The sequence below is a fragment of the Etheostoma cragini genome, chromosome 17 (assembly GCF_013103735.1).
Source record: "Etheostoma cragini isolate CJK2018 chromosome 17, CSU_Ecrag_1.0, whole genome shotgun sequence".
NCBI lineage: Eukaryota > Metazoa > Chordata > Actinopteri > Perciformes > Percidae > Etheostoma > Etheostoma cragini.
In genome coordinates, this window is record NC_048423.1 from 13,869,889 (window position 1) to 13,889,147 (window position 19,259).

The following is a 19,259-nucleotide window of genomic DNA, read 5'->3' on the forward strand; positions in this document are numbered from 1 at the left end:
CAATCATTTCATGGTCATGTTTATTTTTAAATTTATTTTACATTTTTGTGAATTTATTTATTTATTTTTTTTGCCGAGAGGATGCCCTACGATAACTGAGATACTCTATGGAATTTCAATATATATCTTAAAGTGATAGCAGGTGCAAAACTGCTCCAAAGCAAGATGGGGCACCCAAGTTCCTATAGATACTTTGTGTAAAGTGAGTCATCATTGCTGGAAACAATGAGCCAGTGTGAATCCCAGAGTTAGACTGCTAACCCTCTAAAACTGCATTGTGGGTGAGTCAGGCCCCAGGTGGTATTAAAATTTAACTGGCACTAACTTTAATTGAAAGAAGAGATCGGGTTGATGTCATAGAAGAACAACAAAGCACACTCATAATGATTTATCTCAAATACAGCTAGCTTCAATGAAAACATTTAAACAAAAGAGCAAATTCAGACTGAGATGTATTTCTACTAGATTCTGGAGTAAAAGTCTAATCTCCTTAAGATTGTGTTCACATTTTATTTTATTTTATTTTTTATTTGCACCCACACAGAGCGGTATAAAGAAACTTATTATACTTACTGTAATATCCATACAGCACAGTGTCTTCAATTTGCCCTCTCGTCTCATTGTTCACTGCCCATTCCTGGATAGAATAGAGAAATATAAAATACATGATTCAAATTCAAATTAACAATAAAAGTGTAATAACCAATGAGAACATGCATCAATTAGAGTTAACCTCATTACACTAGTATAAACTATAGCATGATAATTAACACAAACACAGAGGGAGGTATGGTGTATATTCTGAACTCTAGTAATTCCATAGCGTGTTGTTTCACATACTCTTATACCCATTTAGGGCAGAGACATGAAACAAAAAGCTCAATACACCCAATTAATGACTGAGTCCAAGAGCCTGGAAAGGGGTAGGTCAAGCTTAACTAGCAAGCACATAGGCTATGGCAGTGCCCTGTCAGTTTTGTTTATACATAAATAGATGATGATGCAAAACTGACCGATACAAGCTGTCAGACCTTGGTCTAAATTTATTTTAATAAATTGTATTTATTGTAAAGCACAGGTGTAGGAAATAATTCATCATAAGCGTTGACGTACTGTTTTTAACTTTAAAATAAATTCTTCAATTGAAAAAAACTGAAAAGCTGCAAACAAGAATGAAAGTCAGGTATTGTCTTTGAGTAACAGCCTAAAGTAAAATGACTGTGACAGTCTCTGCAGTGTCATGATTCTCACTGCTCTAACACATGCTGAAATGATCATGTCCCATTATAAGCTAGTATTATTATTCAGATTTGTGTTTACACATGATAAACTTCAGCAGAAAAGCCACCAACTAATTTCATGCCTATTTGCTGATTTGTGTTTTTCTTTATTACAAAGTACAATCACCAAGAAGTCATGTTTTATAAGGTAAATGAGGCATTATTTCCCATGGTAAGTTAACATTTGAAGCCTATCTTAGGTGGCCATGACTAAATGGTATGGGGGGGGAAAAAACAAATACCCTTTAGCAATCCAAGCAGCTCACAACCCACCGAAGAAACCGATTACCTGCTGTTCAAATCAGGATGCCATTACACACAGCTAAATCTTCAAATCGATAGAAACAAATGCAATGACTTTGAAATTATGAGCCAAGAATTGCATTTAGCTTTTAGATAGAATTAAATCAATATTCACTTTGTCTAATTCTACGAAAATTACAAAGCAAAGCAAAAGGCTGCCTCAGGTAACATGTGCTGTTAGCAGAACAGATACTAACCTTATAGGTACCATTGGGGTACTTCATGAATGAAACAAGGAATATATCCACTGGAAGAAGAGCAGAGGTTATCAAAGCAATGGCCAGAGCACATATTGCTGTGATAGTTGAAACCACTTCACTCTCTTGACGACTTTGAAATTTCCGAATGTAGACCCAACAGAAAGCCAGGATTACCTGAAAGGGGAGGAGGCAAAAATATTACTATTAAGTATGAGTATTATATAGAGTACAAATTTATCATTTACTAGGTTAACAAAATAATGAGGAGATAACAATAAGAATAAAACAATAATGGGAGAGTTTGAAACCACCAGGGTTTGGAACAACCGTAAAATGTGATGCAATCTGATAGAATACCCGGCAACAAATTCAATTTATTCTTCCATTATACTGTGTGTTCGCAATTTGTGTCTTCTTACGCCTGCTCAACACTGCTTGGAACTCTAGCTTCAGTGTGTTAGTGTTAGTGTTGTGTTTGTGTGTTGCTGACTCCCAAAAAGAAATACTCAAACCAACTTGTTAACAGAACAAGGATGGGATTATTCTCTGAGAATAGCCTGACTGCAGGTGCTAGGGAACAGCTGATCTAGTTACATCATACTCCCTCCCTCACAAACACTGGTAAGGACTGGTAGGATATAAAGTTGACTTTTGATAAGAAGCAGAATAATAGACAATTATGTACTACACCTTTCTTTTACACCTTACTTTGAATTTGCAAATGTATGTTGCTGTTTAACATGAAAACGACAAACAAAAAGGGATAGAGGATCGTCAATGTAACAGGCAGGAAAGTCATTAGACAGAGAAACAAATAAAGGGTCTTCAAAATGACAAGGTCATATGCAAGGCACACAAGCTTTAAGAAGTGAGGACACTGCTAAAACTAGTCCCTTTAGATCAAGGCCTGCCATTCACAGACAGGATCAATTAAAGGCCTGTGGCCTTAAGCCTCTGGCTGCTTGTTTTGCCAGGTAAAGATGCGGGCTTTGCATTCAAATAAGATCCATTGAAAGGTTTGTACAAATAAAAAGACTGCTGGTGGTGGGAAGGGAGACAGAGTGATTTATTGGCATGCAGGGATTCTTCTGAATGGCATGTGACTCTGAGACACAGAGAGACAGCTGAGATAATGAGTGCTCAATTGGGCAGCAGATAAGCCAATTTACCAACTTCAAGGCATTCAGTTAAGTAACGTTAACACTGAAGTCATTGTCTCTAAATGGGTCAGAAAGTACAATTCACACAAACGGAAAGGTTAAATATGTGTGTTTGCAGTGATGAAAAGCACTGTTGCTTTTCCAGCAGCACTACATTATTTATTAGGGAGACCATAGCTTTTGTAAAGCGCATTTAAAACCTTGTGGTGAAACCTACGCAACAGCACGGTGGAAGGCTGTTAAGAGAAAGTCTTATCGGAGACGGTCATTTTCTGTTTAATATAGTAGAAACTAGAACCTTCTATTCTCGATGTAGTGGTGTTTTACAGTGCCCCTGCTTATAATAGTATGTAATATAAACCTTTACTACACTAAGCACTTTCTAAAAAACAACAGCATGTGAGTGTGTCATGGCTAATGTTAGCTAAAACCAATCCAATGCCAATATTGACGACCCGTTTATACACCGCCGCCGTGTCGCACCGGTAAACACCTTAACAACGCAACTCTTCCCCTGCTAAACATCTCAAACTCATTTTATAACGCTCCACTAGTTGATGATACGACAGCCAGCTCCACATTTGCTTACCAAAAGTATAAAGGTGAAAATAGACCATCCGAGAACGGACTCTGAGAGCAACGAATGATCCGCCATCTTCACTTCCTGCAATAACAAACCCACGTGCTCCCGTTGAGGCGGGGCAGCGCGAGCAGCAGCCGGGGCCGTGACGTCTCCGCACAAGGTCACGTGTCTGTTGATGTCCATTTGCTCGGTATTGTCCTTCGACGTTTCATTTCTTCTGTATAAATTATACTTTGTACTTTGGAAATGTTTTAAGTAATGTCCATATGTGTTTGTGATTACAGCTGTTTTTTTTTTTGTTTGATATACTTGACATGGTATTTGTCTATGTTATCTCTAGGCTAATACTGATAAAAAGCAAATGACATCCAAAGAGTGCATGTGAAACTGGAACACCTCTGTCCTCAAGGTAAGTGTTACATTCAGGTTTAAACTGTTTTTTGTCCAAAGCACACACCCAAGTAATGTGGCATGTAGGCACGTCAGTGCCTTCCACTCCGCGGATGGGCACTTATGGGCCAATTGGACTAGCCATTTGGCACATGGTCTGCTCAGTGGGCATTGGCCAGACATTCAGTATTTATCCAGTATTTATGGTTCATTGAGCTTTAAATTTTCTGAAAAACTAGAAATAGGTCACTGGAAATTAGGGTGCAGTGCCCCTGTAGCTGCAGTCCCATGTGTAAAGCAGATCATTGGGGTAATACTTGCAATCAATTATCCACCACAGTGGCCCACACCAGCAAACAGCATCTTTGGTGTTTCTTGTAAAATTCCTATTGTTAACCAGTCAAAGATAAATCTCCATGTGTACAGCTTTCTGACCAATGATTCACTGGAAGAGTGTTTTTTATGACATGCCTGACATGTTTGTTTAGATTTCCACTAGGGCCTCAGGTGTATAGGAATAACCCAGTATTTATTTTTCTACCCCTTGTGTTTCCTATTTGGCCAACACAGAGTAATTTTCAATAGAAGTTTTACAATATGACAGAATCAGATATGCCTGCTGTTCCTTAAGAAACTTGTTATGGTCTTTCTTTTTTATAGTTTTCATCTCAATGACTAGAGGGGTATGGATTTTTAAAAACCACTGTATGTATTTTTTATAAGTAATATTTCTAAAGTTTCCTTCAGGATGAACAAAGAATATATCTATCTATCTATCTATTTATCTATCTATCTATCTATCTATAGCAACACCAATCAATTTAAAAAGAAAACGGCCTTTTTAGAGGTGTGAGCTTCTGTTTCATTCAGCAGGGGATCCAGATAGAAGCAGCAATGGGATTATAAACTTTTTCAGACTAAATGTGAAGTGTAACAATCAGCTTTTTTTTTTAGCATGCAGAGGTTCCACCCATGTGCAAGGCACACTTACTGTTTTTTTTAAATTAGTTTTTATCCAGTTTATTAGTTTTTTATTATCTTGCATGCAGACCCTATAGTATCTAAATGTAAAGAATCTATTGGTTTTTATTCTACCACCCTTCTCACATTTGATCACATAATGTCAGGAGAGGTCCACTCGATTTGTGGAGTTTATTGTCCTTTAAATTAAAACACTTTAAGAGTATGCAGTCATACTTCACCTTGTCTGGAATTATTGAGACAAAAGTCATTTATTTCTTTAGTAATAAGTATTGCAAGGGAAATACTACATGTACAACGTATGTAGTAGCTTTTCCCTTGCAATACCAATTACTAAAGTACATATACTATACAATGTATGCATGTATACAACAGACCACAATGACATTGAGGCTCTAAAGTTTCAAGTGCAATGATTCTTTTTTATATTGTGTTAAATAGTGTTTTGTTTGGCTCCAACGTTGCCTTCCAGGCAGCTAACCTCAACCCTAACCCTGAACATAACCATTGCCGCGCTGCCTGGAAGGAGATGTTGGGGTAAAAAACAACAAACACCCTATATTGTATTGAAGGACATTAGTCTGATACTAATTGGAATGAAGAACATTCTTACCAGTTAATTAGTCTTCCGCCGTTGTTTTGTACACTTTCAAACTCAACTCAGTAAAATCAATAACCATATATCTAAACTTCATTCATGCAGCTGACTATAAAATTTAAAAATTTAATTAATCTAATGTAATTTCTTCACAACCCATTATTCACTTGCACAGGGACGGTAGGTCAACATAATTCATGCAACCTTTCAAAACTGCAAATGCCTTTATCATGCATCTTGGCTTCTCGTCTATTAATAGAAGACAAAATGTTAGGATCCGGAAATTGTCAATCAAGGAAGCATTTAAGGAATAGACAACCTCAGTTTGATTAGTAAAGATGCTATTTGTGGATCATTAACATGATAGATTTAGTTATCAATGTTTTGATTTTGGTAAGTGTTTGAGTTGTGATGTTGCCAGGTGAGTTATCCTGAGAGTTATCATTAAAGGGCCATTGTTTTGTGTTACTTGACACGTGGTAAATGAGTGACTGAATCAACCTTGTCATGAGGTCAGCAATTGTTGATTTTTTTGTTTACTTGATGATATATAAGGCAAGGCACTCTTAGTCACTCAAGCCTTGAGAGAACACAAGGTTCAGGTCTTCCTTCCATGCTGCATGAAGTTAAGAGATTTGATTAATTGCATCATCATTTATGTAATCTTTTATGAAGAATCTTTTAGATATTGTTCTAAATCCTTCTTTTACTGTAACTTCATTGAAATACTCTGCAGGGGTTCCTGCAGTGAGCAGTTCACACAGCCATTACACTGTTTTCTCAAAACGATGTTAGTTCTGTTTTAGCAGAATAATAGTATCACATCCACCTAGCATCTCTTTTATTCTGACATCCTAACCTGTTTACTCGCCCCAGCTGAAAAGTGCCGGCTACCATATCAAATTTGGCCTTTAATTCTGAAAATGAAAATGCATTGTCACTATTTAATGTCACCTCCTCCCACTGACTTGGCGGAAAATTAGCTGGAGCGCTCGTGCACGATAACAGACAGGGATAAAGTAAAGGGGGGTTGGTTGGATGTGGGATGGGTGTATGTTGTTGTCAATGTGATGTGGGATGTGGTGATATGGGGTCAGTTTTTGAACATTTCTAATTTAGCATGACAGAAGCTGCACTGTAACCTCAACTAAATCACCTTAACAATGTTCACTGGGCTCACCTTACTCTAACCTTGACTTTAACATTAACTTAGGGTGTGTATCATTGCAGGTCGTGCTGTTAGCCGTCATAGAGGAATCTATATAAAATATCACGTGCACAATTTATTAGAGTAGGTTACTGAAGAACCCTCACAATGCAATGTGCTGTAAAGCAGGGACAGTTTTTTGTACAGACAAGAGAATGAAACAAAAAATGCAAAATGACCAAATTCAATGCAGGAAATACTGTTGGTGCAATAAAGCTTATAATGACCAACAAGGTTTTCCATTGGTCAAATATTGTACTTTTATTTGTGGTGCCATAGAGATGTAATTAAAAAACAACAACTGCAACAAAGATGGTCTATATTTACTTTCTCTATTTACATTCAGTGGTCATGTGCAAAATAAGATACAGCCAATCCTTTTTTATGAATTTTCTAAATGATGTATTTTAGTTGTATGTATGCCATCCAGGAAATAACTAACTGGTGTTTTTTTTTAAAAGAGTTTAAAACAGTTTTTTATGAATCTTGTTTTTTTGTGCAATCAAAGGAATGACAATAGCACTGTTGTTGATTTGTTCATTTTAACAATGTTTTCTATTTTTGCTAGAACTAATACGACTTATAAATTATTATGCATTGAAAATTTCTGTTACCTCAACTGACTTTGGGTGATTTAGTACATTCATTTATGTCTGTACTTGTGCCTCATGGTAAAAAATGATTCCAAACCACTAAACATTTGAGTTGATATCAAGAGAACACACACAGCTAACCCAGCGAGGTTGCCACCAACAGATTTTCTTTCATTACATATCAATCGACGAATCAATTATATGATTGTATTTCAACAATATCCCTCAGAACTATAAAGTATAGCTACAGGCCAAACTGACATGTTATTGTATCTAATTCTTATTCTTTCTACATACTGGGAGCATGGGTGAGCTCTCAGAAATGATGAATGAGACTCCTTAATGGCTTTTGTGATTTTTATGACTACATGAAAGGTACGTCAATGGTTATGTCTGAATACAGATTAGTGACACACAGTAATGCAGTCTTTGTCTATGCTTTGCCATATGTCAATTTAGTGAAGGATGAAACAGTAAAATGGACAGGTGTTTTGCCTCTAAAGCTCTTCAACAACAGGGTCTTGACTGGTGTAGTGAAGTGTGTTTGCATTCAAGGCGAACAACTGCTTGCCCAAAACAATAATGTTTGCTGAAGTTAAGTACAACCTGTACAAATACAACGCTGCAAACACGCAGAAGCACATTCTCGTATGCACACATAAAAACACAAAGAGGAGTCAGATGTATTTGTAATACTTCTAAAGGAAGCAGAACAAAGTCACTCAACAATAAATTGTTGATCTGTGTTGTTTAGGTTAAAGAACATATTTCCTTTGATTGTGTGTGTATAGAGCTTATCAGTGGTAAAAGCCCCACACATTTCTTGTTCGCTTTCATATGAATAATGAAACGCCATAAGCAACCTTAGAGAAATTCATATCATTGAAGAAAGTTTTACAGCTCTTTGCAACAACAACCCCCCCCCCCCCCACCCCCCCACACCAAATACTAATGTTCTGATCAGCATCATATTGAAACCTGATGGTTTGCCCGCAGCTTAAACTCAGAATATTATCCTGAACACTTATCAGTGCTATGATTTTGGGAATTGATTGCATTGTTTTCATATTGATTGAAAATGGTAAAACAATGAATCATAAACAGATTACATAGTATAAACTGAGATTGTTGGAGTAAACTCCTGCAGAAGTCATTCTTTTTGGATGCTATGTCCAGGTTATGAATACTATCATTGAGAGCCGTTCCAGTCGGATCAATACTGTGTAAATGCATCATACATAAACATACATACATCAAAACACAACTTTCACAACATTTTAAAAGCAACTCAGAACAACACTCAAATGATATGCGATGCTCGCAGTCGCAAGCAAAAAAAGGAAACAAACACGAGTATAAAGGAACGTATTTTATCCATCCAAGTGAGTATTGGAAATACTGTGAGACAAGGCAGATGGGAAGATCTTAAAAGCCAGACAGTGTGTAATGGATAATCTCACCTGCTCTATATGTTATCAACAGGGAAATCTGACACAGAACATCTGTACCATTAACTATTGATGGAAATACTCAGAATACAGAGTAACGGAGGAACTTTAACCATAGCTCAAAACAGAATATCACACAGACTGAAAGGAAGCTGTTATCCCTGTTCGGTAGGCTGAAGTAGGTTTAAGTAGGCCTATTTGGTATTTATATATAGCTTACTGGAAATATATATTCTTTCACTTGAAAAATGATACATTGAGTGATTAATTGATTGATGTTATGCACCTTAGAAGCGACTAGACTAAAATCGTATATTATATCCTAACATGATACAGTCTATGGCTTTAATGTAGTAGGGCCAACAGGATGCCGTAGTGCTCTGCGCTGAATCACTGCAAAGTCTCATGCGACTGTGTTCTGAATGGTTCCTGTCCTGGTCAAATTATATTTTAACGATTTTCTTTTAATGTCTGTTTAATGTATATGTCACCTGGGTTTTAGTGTTGTGGGTGATATAGTGTTCAGGTTTATCTACATGTCTTGGTGTAACCATGACCGAGACTTGGGTGGGGGTTGCTTCTGGGCAGTGAGGGTGTAGTCGATGTCTTTGAGTAAGGTTGTCACAAAAAAAGGGTGCCAGAGATATCTGTTGGTCCATGTTGTAGGATGTTGTATTTACCTGCTTGGGGTCAGAAACGGCATGAAAATCTGTTTCTTACCACATCCCCCTGTCACCCTTTTTGTGCTACTTTTTACTGAAGTGTGAACTAACTGTCTATTTAAGCTGATATGCCATGAAAATAGTATTTCTCATGCTAGGATCCTTGAGACATACATCTAAATGTCCATAAAAATGTAATAGAGGTCAAAGAGGTGGCCTTCAATTGCTTACTTAGTCCAACAATGCTTTAAAACCTTAATGTATTCTATTTTTTATTAAATGAAATGGAAAAAAGATATCTTGGGAAGCTGCTGAGATGTCTGTCTCTGAGTCAGTATGTGGAAGTCAGGTGAATGGGATTTAATTTGAGCACCATTAAAAACAACATGTCCTTGGTACTCTGGATACTCCACAGACCGAACTGCCAAAAAAATGTCCTGAAAACCTTTGACAGCATGGACTTTAGTGAGGATTTTAAGGATAGTAGAGGCAGGACAACAACCCTAAAATTCCATGTAGCAAATAAAGGAATTTTACCCTTTTTAGTCTTTTCCCAGAGAGCAGTGACCAGGCAACAGCATGGCTTTTCACAACAATGTGACTAGAAGACTATGAATGTTCCAAATTAAGATTATGAAGCAGAATATTTCTAGTAATGGTTGGGCCAACAAGACTCCAGACATTGCCAACTAATGAACTCATTCTATACTGTTTGACAATATATTGCAATATGTATTTGAAAAAAAATCTTTTGGAAAATGGGACTTATTCAAACACGTAATTGTGTTGCTGTGCAAGTGAATGACAGCCAGGCAAGGATAAACATGTATATTACAATTTGATTTCATTATTTTTTATATAAATGACTCTCTTTCTTAGTGATGTTTGTTCTTGTACTTTCACAGAATATTTCTCAAACAACATTCCTCTCCAGGGTATTTTAGAGCCTCCTGACAGCTTTGGGGACCTTGGAGTTTACAAGATGTCACTCCAGTTAGGTGTGTTTGGAACATTTACCTTGATGCAGCACTTGGTGGATACATTAGTCACCTGTTTTGCGCCGACACACACTCTATATATTAAGTGAAAGCAAATGCTGGCACACTAAGTTTTGGTGATGCACTGACCATGATGACAACTGTCCCCAAATACCACTCAATGTTTGCGATAAAAGAAAATGTGACATTATTGGTATTTCAAAATTATATGACTTTTGTTATTTAAAAAGCAACTATTTTTTTAATTCAATCATTTAGATGTTGCTTTTATCAAGTTGCACGATGGACCTGGCACCAGTCAATGGCAGATGCATTTTAAGGTGAAATAAGTAACTGCACACATTGGATATGTGAAGGCAGAATATGTGTTATGGTTAAACACATAAAAAAAAACACAGACCTTAAATGTGCAAGGCTGAGTGATGTAAACTCTTTTAATAGAACATGTGAATTTGCTGTTAAAGTGTACAGAATGTAGCTTGCTGGGCAATTAAGGCCCCATACCATTTTCATTATTTCACCATGGCCCTAAAATGTTGCTAGCCTTAAAGGGTCAGTTCACCCAAATCCCAGAAAACAAACACATTTTCCCAGTGTTACTGAGCCATTCACTTGATTTCTTTTTTAATTTGCAATGGGTTGGAGTTTTCCACTGACGAGACTTCTGCTGCCACCCCACTACATAAGAGGTGAAGAATATTTTTTATATTTTTATATTTTATATTTCATGCAAAACTGGGACCTTGTTACTTTTACTATTTTTGCCTCCTTGAACCAAAGCTTCATTCTTCCTTGCATGTCAAGTTAAAAAAAAGAAATTATTCAATGTTGATGAATCTTGATTGCAGATTGAGAGGGAGTCATTTTTGTTGGATGGAGAAACTATCCCTGCACAATCTTATCAATCCATTGTTAGTCGAAAAAAAGGCTGTAATGAACTCCAAGGGAAACAACAGCCAATAGGCTACTAACGGCATGGACGACTTATTTCAGAGTTACAGCTCCCGGGACAGAGTCAAAATAAAAACAGTGTTAAGTTCAAGCCACAGTAGCAGCCTTTCAGCTAAAAAGACAGCCGAAACATGAATGTTCATAATATTTTAATTTAAAAAAACCTCCCTCCATCACCACTTTTATTCACAGTTTTCAATAAAATGATTCCAGTAACCCAAAAATCCAGAAAAGATAGCATTTTTCCTTAGTTAACTCTGGGACAGATAGAATAAGCCATACATAAATTGCTGACAATTCAAGTAATTAAGTCCTCACTCAATACCAAAACAAAGAATTCCAGAAAGACCAAAAAATAGTTCAATGCTTAGCTTTGTATGAAGTTCAACAAAGAAATATAGCCATCTGCTTTACTGTAATCTTCAGTTGTTTTTTGAACCACATTCTCTTTGTTTCATTAAGGTCTGTCTGTCTCTGTGTGTGTCCTCCTGTGGTGAAGGGGAGGGTGCAAATCAACTGTCTAAACAGTTCTGTGTATGAAGCCTGAGCACCTGTTTCTGTGGACCGGGTGTCTTGAACTGTTGGTGTGATGTTTCAAGAAAACCCTCAGTAGCTGTGCTTTAACGTGTATTTAGTTTAAGAAACCAGTTATACAATATGGATGTGGCACATGGGCATATGCAGGAACTGATATATAGCCTGTTACACCAATAAGACTGCATGTGAAAGTTTAGTGGATGTTAAATTTGTCGTTGCCTTCCACAGAGCATTGCGACATGGATCTTCTGACTAAAATAGTATGTGTGCATGGAGAATGTTGCTGTAAAGGCCTGCCTCTACAGGAGAGCTGTCACTTTATTATTTCGGATCATTTGTAGCCTAATCTTCTCATAACACACGTCTAATGTGCTGTGGAGTATTATGTGAGTCATATGGGTTTGATTTTTTGTATCAAGATAAATTATGTGTAAAAGGTTATGAAGGGGTATTGTTTCGGTATTTTCTTTTATTCTTGACTTGCTGCTAATAACACATACAAAGACATGTTAAAAGCTGAGCAAATCCATACGAATAAGGACTTTTATTCAGTAATTTGGATAACATGACAATACATCAAACATTTGTGTTTCATTCCCGTGCACCTGGCTGAGTAAAAGAAGCTTGTTTAAACCCCCGCAGGGCAGTTATTCCCACTGCCTTGCTTGTGTGTTCCGCGTGTTTGCTGAAGTCTCTCAGTGCATTTCAGTAATAATGACAGAGTGGGAGGGCCACTTGGTGCAACTAATAAGGACGGCGATCTAGCAGGCGATCCCACTGTGACTTTTATTTCCAAGTCCTGGAATCCGGAATCAGACTGATCGTAATCACACATGGATTATACTCTTTTTGCAGCTTTTTATTTGTTCCTGCCTTAGAGGAAACTTTCTCACAAACTGTAAGTACTTATGTAGACCGAAAATAATTCCACAAAAATCGGATTGATCTAGGCTAAATATCAGCGTGTTAACCTATTGAAAACCCATTTATAACGGACTCCTTTTTCCTCTTTTGTCGCTCGTTATTAAAGTGTTTTATTTTCCCCGCATGGTTCGATCTGTCTAACTTAACGTGTGTTAACCGCGGGACCCATGAAGAGAATATTTCTGATTTATGAACGCTCTGCAGCAGTATTGCATCACTTGTTAACGGCAAAGTGCGAAATGTGGCGGAGAGTTAAAGAATATCATCAGCTTCATATCATGTTAAGAAAAAAACAGAAGCACTATGCAGCCAATCAGCGATCGCGCAGAGAAACACGCTTCTTTGAATATCGCAAAGTGTTACAGTGAAGTTAATGCCATTGACCGAAAGTAGCTCAATGAGTGATGGACAGACAGGATAGGTTAACTTCACTGTTAGGGTTTAGGGTTCTGTACCCGCTCTCAAACTGTGAGGTGTGTGAAAATAGGAAAATAGCCTAAAAAAAAGATATACTGTCAATGTGGGATTGAAATCCATGCAGATGGCGCAGCACCGTTGCTGTTCACTAAACTACATGGCAAAAAAAACATGTGGGCTTAAAGTACCAATTTACCTTTCACAGAATCCTTAATATGAACATGTAATGGCATCGAGTAACTGTGACTCCAGGCTTCATAGTTGCTTGTATTGCATGCATTTGCAGAAATGACGGAATAATATCAGGCCTTAACACAGACAAGGAATGTGACACCTCTGTAGTGCTGCTTGTCTATGACCCATGCATGGTTGTAGTTGTGAGTGGCACGGTCACCTCACCTCTAAGCGCCATGATATTGCAGGCCTGCATGCAAAACTTTATGATCCAGTGGAAGAAGGCATGCAAATGCATGCAGCACGTATGGGAATTAATCATTGGGACAAGATTAATTTGGATAAGACAACAAAAGATAAAGAAGGAGAGTGTCATACAAATATAACATTGATCACTTTCTATGTACATATTCACTCAATGTGGCTGTATGGGGGTGTGTCCAGGTCAAGTTCAGGACTCAGCTCTGTCTTCTATGTTTCTTCACAATGGCAATAGATACATATTGTAAGGAAGCCTAATACCCTTTGTAACGAGATTAAAGCTGTGTTGTCACAAAACCACATCACATACTGAAAAAGCACCTTATTCAATACGTGTTATGATTTGCTACTTCATCTTATGTGTGATTGACGAACAGATGTGACCCATTCTGTTGTTTATAAGAGAATAATCACAGAACCAAATAGATTTTAGATTTAAGTATTCAGTGTCACACCTAGATAATGTGCCAACCAAGTTTGTGGTTCCTGTTGAGTGTCTTCTTTCTTCCTAAAAAGTTCTTGAAAAAAACAAATGCCTGCAATGTTTTTGGTTTCTTTTTGTGTTCAACCATCACAACTATTCTGGCAGTGCACCATCGTTTGCAGGCAAAGTAATCGAGAAGTGACTGAAAGTGTTTGCTAAAATTGATGGACTTTACTTACTATTGAGGATGACTCTGTCATAAAACAATTCTTGCCTTCTTTGTAATGGCATGAGAGAAATGCAGAAGATTTATTTTGGCTCTGTAGTCAAATAGCTAAAGAGACTTACTTGTAACTGGAGGTTTCCACATTTGATCTTTGAATGGGACATCCTTGAACAAAACCCTGCTGACAGCTTACAGATCAAAACATAATCACTATTAACACAAAGTTAATAGAGTACAACAGAAACAAAGATTTGGGAGTTTGAGATTGGCATTAAGATTAAAAGACAAAATATACACATGGAGCCAATTAGCATGTATTGTAAGTATATTGAACTTCTTATTTTGAATGTAGATACATTTAGAGAAAGTAAAATGCTGAGAAAAACTTGTCTACTTGTATCTTTTTAACATGCAACAAACTGCATTTAGATCAACATCTGATGCAGTAATGCCTCCCCATTGTGTTGTCTTTATCTTGTTGTTGTTGCTGATTGTATTCTGAAGTCAAGCACAGTTCCACGGCTAATTTGTGATGATGATGACATACTGAGCTAATGAATTACAAACTGTCTATAGAGAACAAGAGGCAGCTTGGCTCGCTAGTTAACAAACCGAAACCTTAACATAAACGTTGCTTAGTGTATAATGATTTAACTGCTGCATAGACATCCCCATTCATCAGTGTATGGCAGGTGTTCATGAAAACTAATGAATGAAGGACTCAAGTGCATTCTCCAGATTGAGCAGTTTTACATAAACGTAGAGAGGCTGTAGGGACATACAAGTGTTCATTAGAGTGGGGGTTTAAAATAGGAGAATTAATATGATTTACATTCCACAGTAATCAAATAAGTTGCCCATAATCTTAAGTAGTGGCTTTAAAATAAAAAGAAATGCCCTGATTTGAAATGTGATTGCAGCTAGACATAAAGGAGTGAAATCTAAAGTTGTATCCATCTAGTTTGCAGTCACCATCCTGCTGTATTTTTCCCCTTGTTTCTATAACATTGTTTGTCACCATTTCTAACAAAAACAGACAACATCCCACATGTCGCTTCCAAACTAATTAGCTCCCCTACACCTAACATCTCAGACCTGAACAAAGGAGCCTTCACATGCTTTGCCCTAACAATTGTCAATGACACTAATCACCATTTATATCCACACTTTACACTGCTACAGACACATCTGGCTGCAGATACAGGACACTGAGATGTACAAGGACTCACTTTGGCAGACGGTTAGTCCCTTCCGCCATCGCACTGCTGAACAAACTATCTCACTGACCTTGTATAGATCCGGTGTCGTCGTTGTAAATGGGCTTGTTTCTATGTGTCGATTGATCTACCTGTCTTTATGTCATCTGTGGATGTATGTGTCCATGTATATTGCCATGTGCATGAAACAGACTGTTAAAACAATTTTCCCTCATGGGACAATACAAATCTATCTAAATCTATATCTAAACTAGCTGAATGAATCCAAGTCAAAGATTCTATTTCACCCATCACAATTGTAGTTTATACGTTTATTATAAAGATCAGTAAAGCCACATCGTTTGACTGTGTCTCTGTCTATTAGTTCTACCTTTGTTATCACTTACTTGTGGACAAACATTATTTTTCTTTTTTAAACCAAGTATTAACATTGAATTGAACAGGATTGTAAAATAAAAACTGTTCTGTTTGCATCCAGGTGTTTTAAGTGGGACTGCTTCCTGGTGTCAGAGCCATGATTTGCTTGTTAAGATGGGCTGCTTTCCTTTGGACTGTATATTTCATTCTTTGCACATTTGGAATGTCAGTGAATGAACAACAAGGTATGTGTGTTTTTTGTTCTCCACCTTTTGTCCAACAACTTCTATCTTTTAATTGCGTAGTGTCATTTTTAAAAACATATAAATAGTTAAGCACAAAAGTGTCAGTTGTAGTCTTTCTCTCAAACGTTCTGGTACAGACATAAAGCAGACACTTGTTATCTATAAAATAAATTGTCCCTCAATAATGTCGAGGTAAAGAACAGATAGATGGATTACACAAATGGCAGATAGACAATTCAATATTTTATTATTTAAAGGTGCTTGTTCTTTATATAATCATGTATTAAAATTTGACTTACATGCCAAGTCCATGTGTACAAGATATCATGTCTACACTATTGTTAAGCTAAGCACAAATGTACTAAACATTTATGGTTTACAATAACAACCCACCCTTTGTAATGATCACATTTGGGGATGCACTGTGTATGTTTGGAAAAGGCTAACAGGGTGACAGCTTGAAAAAAAAGAACTTTAGTTTTATCTTGACTTGCCTCTAAATTACCTGTCAGAGTCTTGTCACTGTTGGTGGTTTTATAAATTTAAACTAAAGTTTTAAAGATTAATGAAACCTTTCTCCTGAAGACGTTTTGTTTTTCAAATGAAATGAAATGCACTGTGGAAACAAATTCATGATTTAATAGATTGTCCCCTTTTTCTATAACACTTGAAAAATACAAATTACCATCTGTACCCCGTCACAACCAACTTCTTGGTGGCTTTCCTCCAGATGGCTCTTGTCCCCCTCTGAGTGTAGAAGAACACAGGTTTTCTGATGTCTTAGATCGTCCCCTGGATGTCAAAGGTATGTTCTGAAACAACACAATTGCTTTGTGAATAAGTCAACAATGGCTTTTTTAAATCTAGTGACACGTTGTAAACCTGTTTCACAGGATTTGATCTCACTGAAAAGTTTCTTCTCCGAAAGGGGACAGTCACAGAGGACCTGCCGTCGTTTCGTTTAGGAAGCAGTCCACTCATTAAGCCAACAAAGTGAGTCGCATCCTTGTGTGTATCTGCATGTGTGTGCTTATTTTCTGCATTATTTGGGTTTAGATGTTGTACCCTGGTTCCTTATAACAATTAAGGATTACTCAGACAGACCCAGTAAATCTCCTTATATGCTGTTTCATTTCTACCACTCTCTTGTTCTTGCTATAAACAGTAGCTCAATGCAAGCATGCTACAATAATATAAATTGCTAAACTATTGCTGCTTTCATAGATCCCTGCTGTGCAGACCATGATGAGGGATTAAGCTTGCTTTCCTTCAGATCCGGTGACATTCTAAGAAAACAATGTAGCCATTAGTGGATTTCATCAAAGGGCTGACTTGAGGCAACCCAGATATACCCTGCTCCGAGCAATAGTTCCATATTACTTGGGTAATAAGGGCAAGCTGTTAGGTGAGCTGTGAGACAGGGAATAATTTCAACAGAATTAATATACATTGCATTTATTCTAGAAATCTCCTAAGGGCAAAAACTGGGACGTAAAGGAATAGAAAAAGCATTGGAGCATGTATAATAAGACAGGAATATTAAAATAACTACATAAATGACACACTAAGGTGCCATTTACTGAAGACCTTTATTCCTCCGGTCAACTGGTGGGACCGCTCTGTGACTTTACCTTGATGCTAATATGATGATATGGTGGGGATTTGAATTTGATATAATATTTATTAAGGCCTTTTACACTTCAGTTGTATCCAGAAAGACCAGTGACTCATATCAACCTGTAGGTGTTGCCAAACGTGGCTGTACAGTGATGTTTTGCATTTACAAAATGTATTTTCAGATTTTCATTGTTTTGTGACCTTAGGTCATGACGGGTAAAGAGGACACAGTGTTGTTATTCCGGGAGGGAAGGATATTTTTTGCATTTTTATATGACATGCGACTCTAAACATTTACTGCCACTCTCTTTTTGGCTAGGTGAAAGAATCTCAGAGCCTTGTGATTTGTAATATGCTTCTCTGTTCAGTCAGTAAGCCAAAAATACATTTACTTCAGCCCTTCCCTCAGTCTGGGCCCATAGTGAGAGAAGATGCTGGTTCTCAATGACACTGCTGACAGTGTCATTGGTTATAGTGGTGAGACTGCGTTCCCTCTCATATCCAATTATCTAAGTACTTTGACAGGTGATACTGCATGTCAGCTGAGGAAGGAAAGCGAGGGCAATTGCACGAAGCAGGAGGCCCCTCTGCCCCCTCCACAACCACTAAAACATTGCTCACTTTACTCGCAGGATGTGCAGCGATAGATGCTCTACTCTCTAGATCTGGGTAATGTTCTGCCAGCTTCTTGGCACAGTACACATTATGGTGCATAGACCAGAGCTGACACACTCAAGGAACATTTGTGTGACAAATTGCCCTACAAAATGCAACATGTATTCAAAATGTGCCCTCACAGTATTAAAACACTTTTTTTTTTTTACTGTTCAGCAAAAGAAGATCAAATAGTGGTTTCCTTATTATACTTGGTATTTGCAACAAGGTGGCAAGCAGCCTCATTGGACTACAGTTTTTATAATGCTTGATTTGCAAAACAAAACATAGCCAAACAAAAAGATAGAATCCACACTTGTCTGGACACATATTTAGACTTAGTTGTGCTTTGAGTTAGCTGTACCTTTGTTCTTTTCTAGTCTTAAAGATTCAGACAAACTAAATTTTCCATATGAAACTCAGCACAAAATGACATTATCCATTTTCCTAATAATTAGTCCTGAACATAGTAACCATTGTTCATTTTGAAATGGTACTGAAATTAACACTTCGTTTGACTGTGATCACAGTGTCTTATAATGTGGTTTTTGTGTAATAACAAATAAGCAATTCGTAATAAGTACAATGTTCAATGGGAAACAGTAAGCTTCTTTCATATTATATGTAGAAACTAAAGATACTTTAAAATGTAGCGTGACATGTAGAAACTAAGGACCCACTGAGGCTGAGATATAGTGTATCCAATGGCCAGGGTTTGTGTGTTTATAAATCTTCTGTGATTTGTGACTGTCGTGTCAGCTAATAATCATATGAGTTTACTGCAATCAATGCTGTATAGCTGACACGCTTGTTTCTTTTAAAGTCATAAACATCCAAATTATTATAAAGAGG

At 37.2% G+C, this 19,259-nt stretch overlaps 2 protein-coding genes across 3 annotated transcripts in view; one reads left to right on the forward strand and one right to left on the reverse strand.

The window, feature by feature from the left end:
• lmbrd1 (LMBR1 domain containing 1) overlaps positions 1–3,676 on the reverse strand; it is a 49,746-nt gene extending 46,070 nt beyond the window's left edge. Inside the window, exons 1-3 of the mRNA XM_034898300.1 lie at positions 3,533–3,676; positions 1,781–1,957; positions 574–637 (exon numbers count right to left, since the gene is read on the reverse strand). Coding sequence (XP_034754191.1) covers positions 574–637; positions 1,781–1,957; positions 3,533–3,598 — 307 coding nt within the window. The 5' untranslated portion in view covers positions 3,599–3,676. The remainder of the gene's footprint in view (positions 1–573; positions 638–1,780; positions 1,958–3,532) is intronic.
• An 8,886-nt stretch (positions 3,677–12,562) lies between these two features.
• Positions 12,563–19,259, forward strand: part of LOC117960475 (collagen alpha-1(XIX) chain) — a 90,279-nt gene continuing 83,582 nt past the window's right edge. For both annotated transcript variants that reach the window (XM_034898391.1, XM_034898392.1), the window contains exons 1-4: positions 12,563–12,789; positions 16,013–16,136; positions 16,867–16,941; positions 17,030–17,129. In XM_034898391.1, coding sequence (XP_034754282.1) covers positions 16,049–16,136; positions 16,867–16,941; positions 17,030–17,129 — 263 coding nt within the window. In that variant the 5' untranslated portion in view covers positions 12,563–12,789; positions 16,013–16,048. The remainder of the gene's footprint in view (positions 12,790–16,012; positions 16,137–16,866; positions 16,942–17,029; positions 17,130–19,259) is intronic.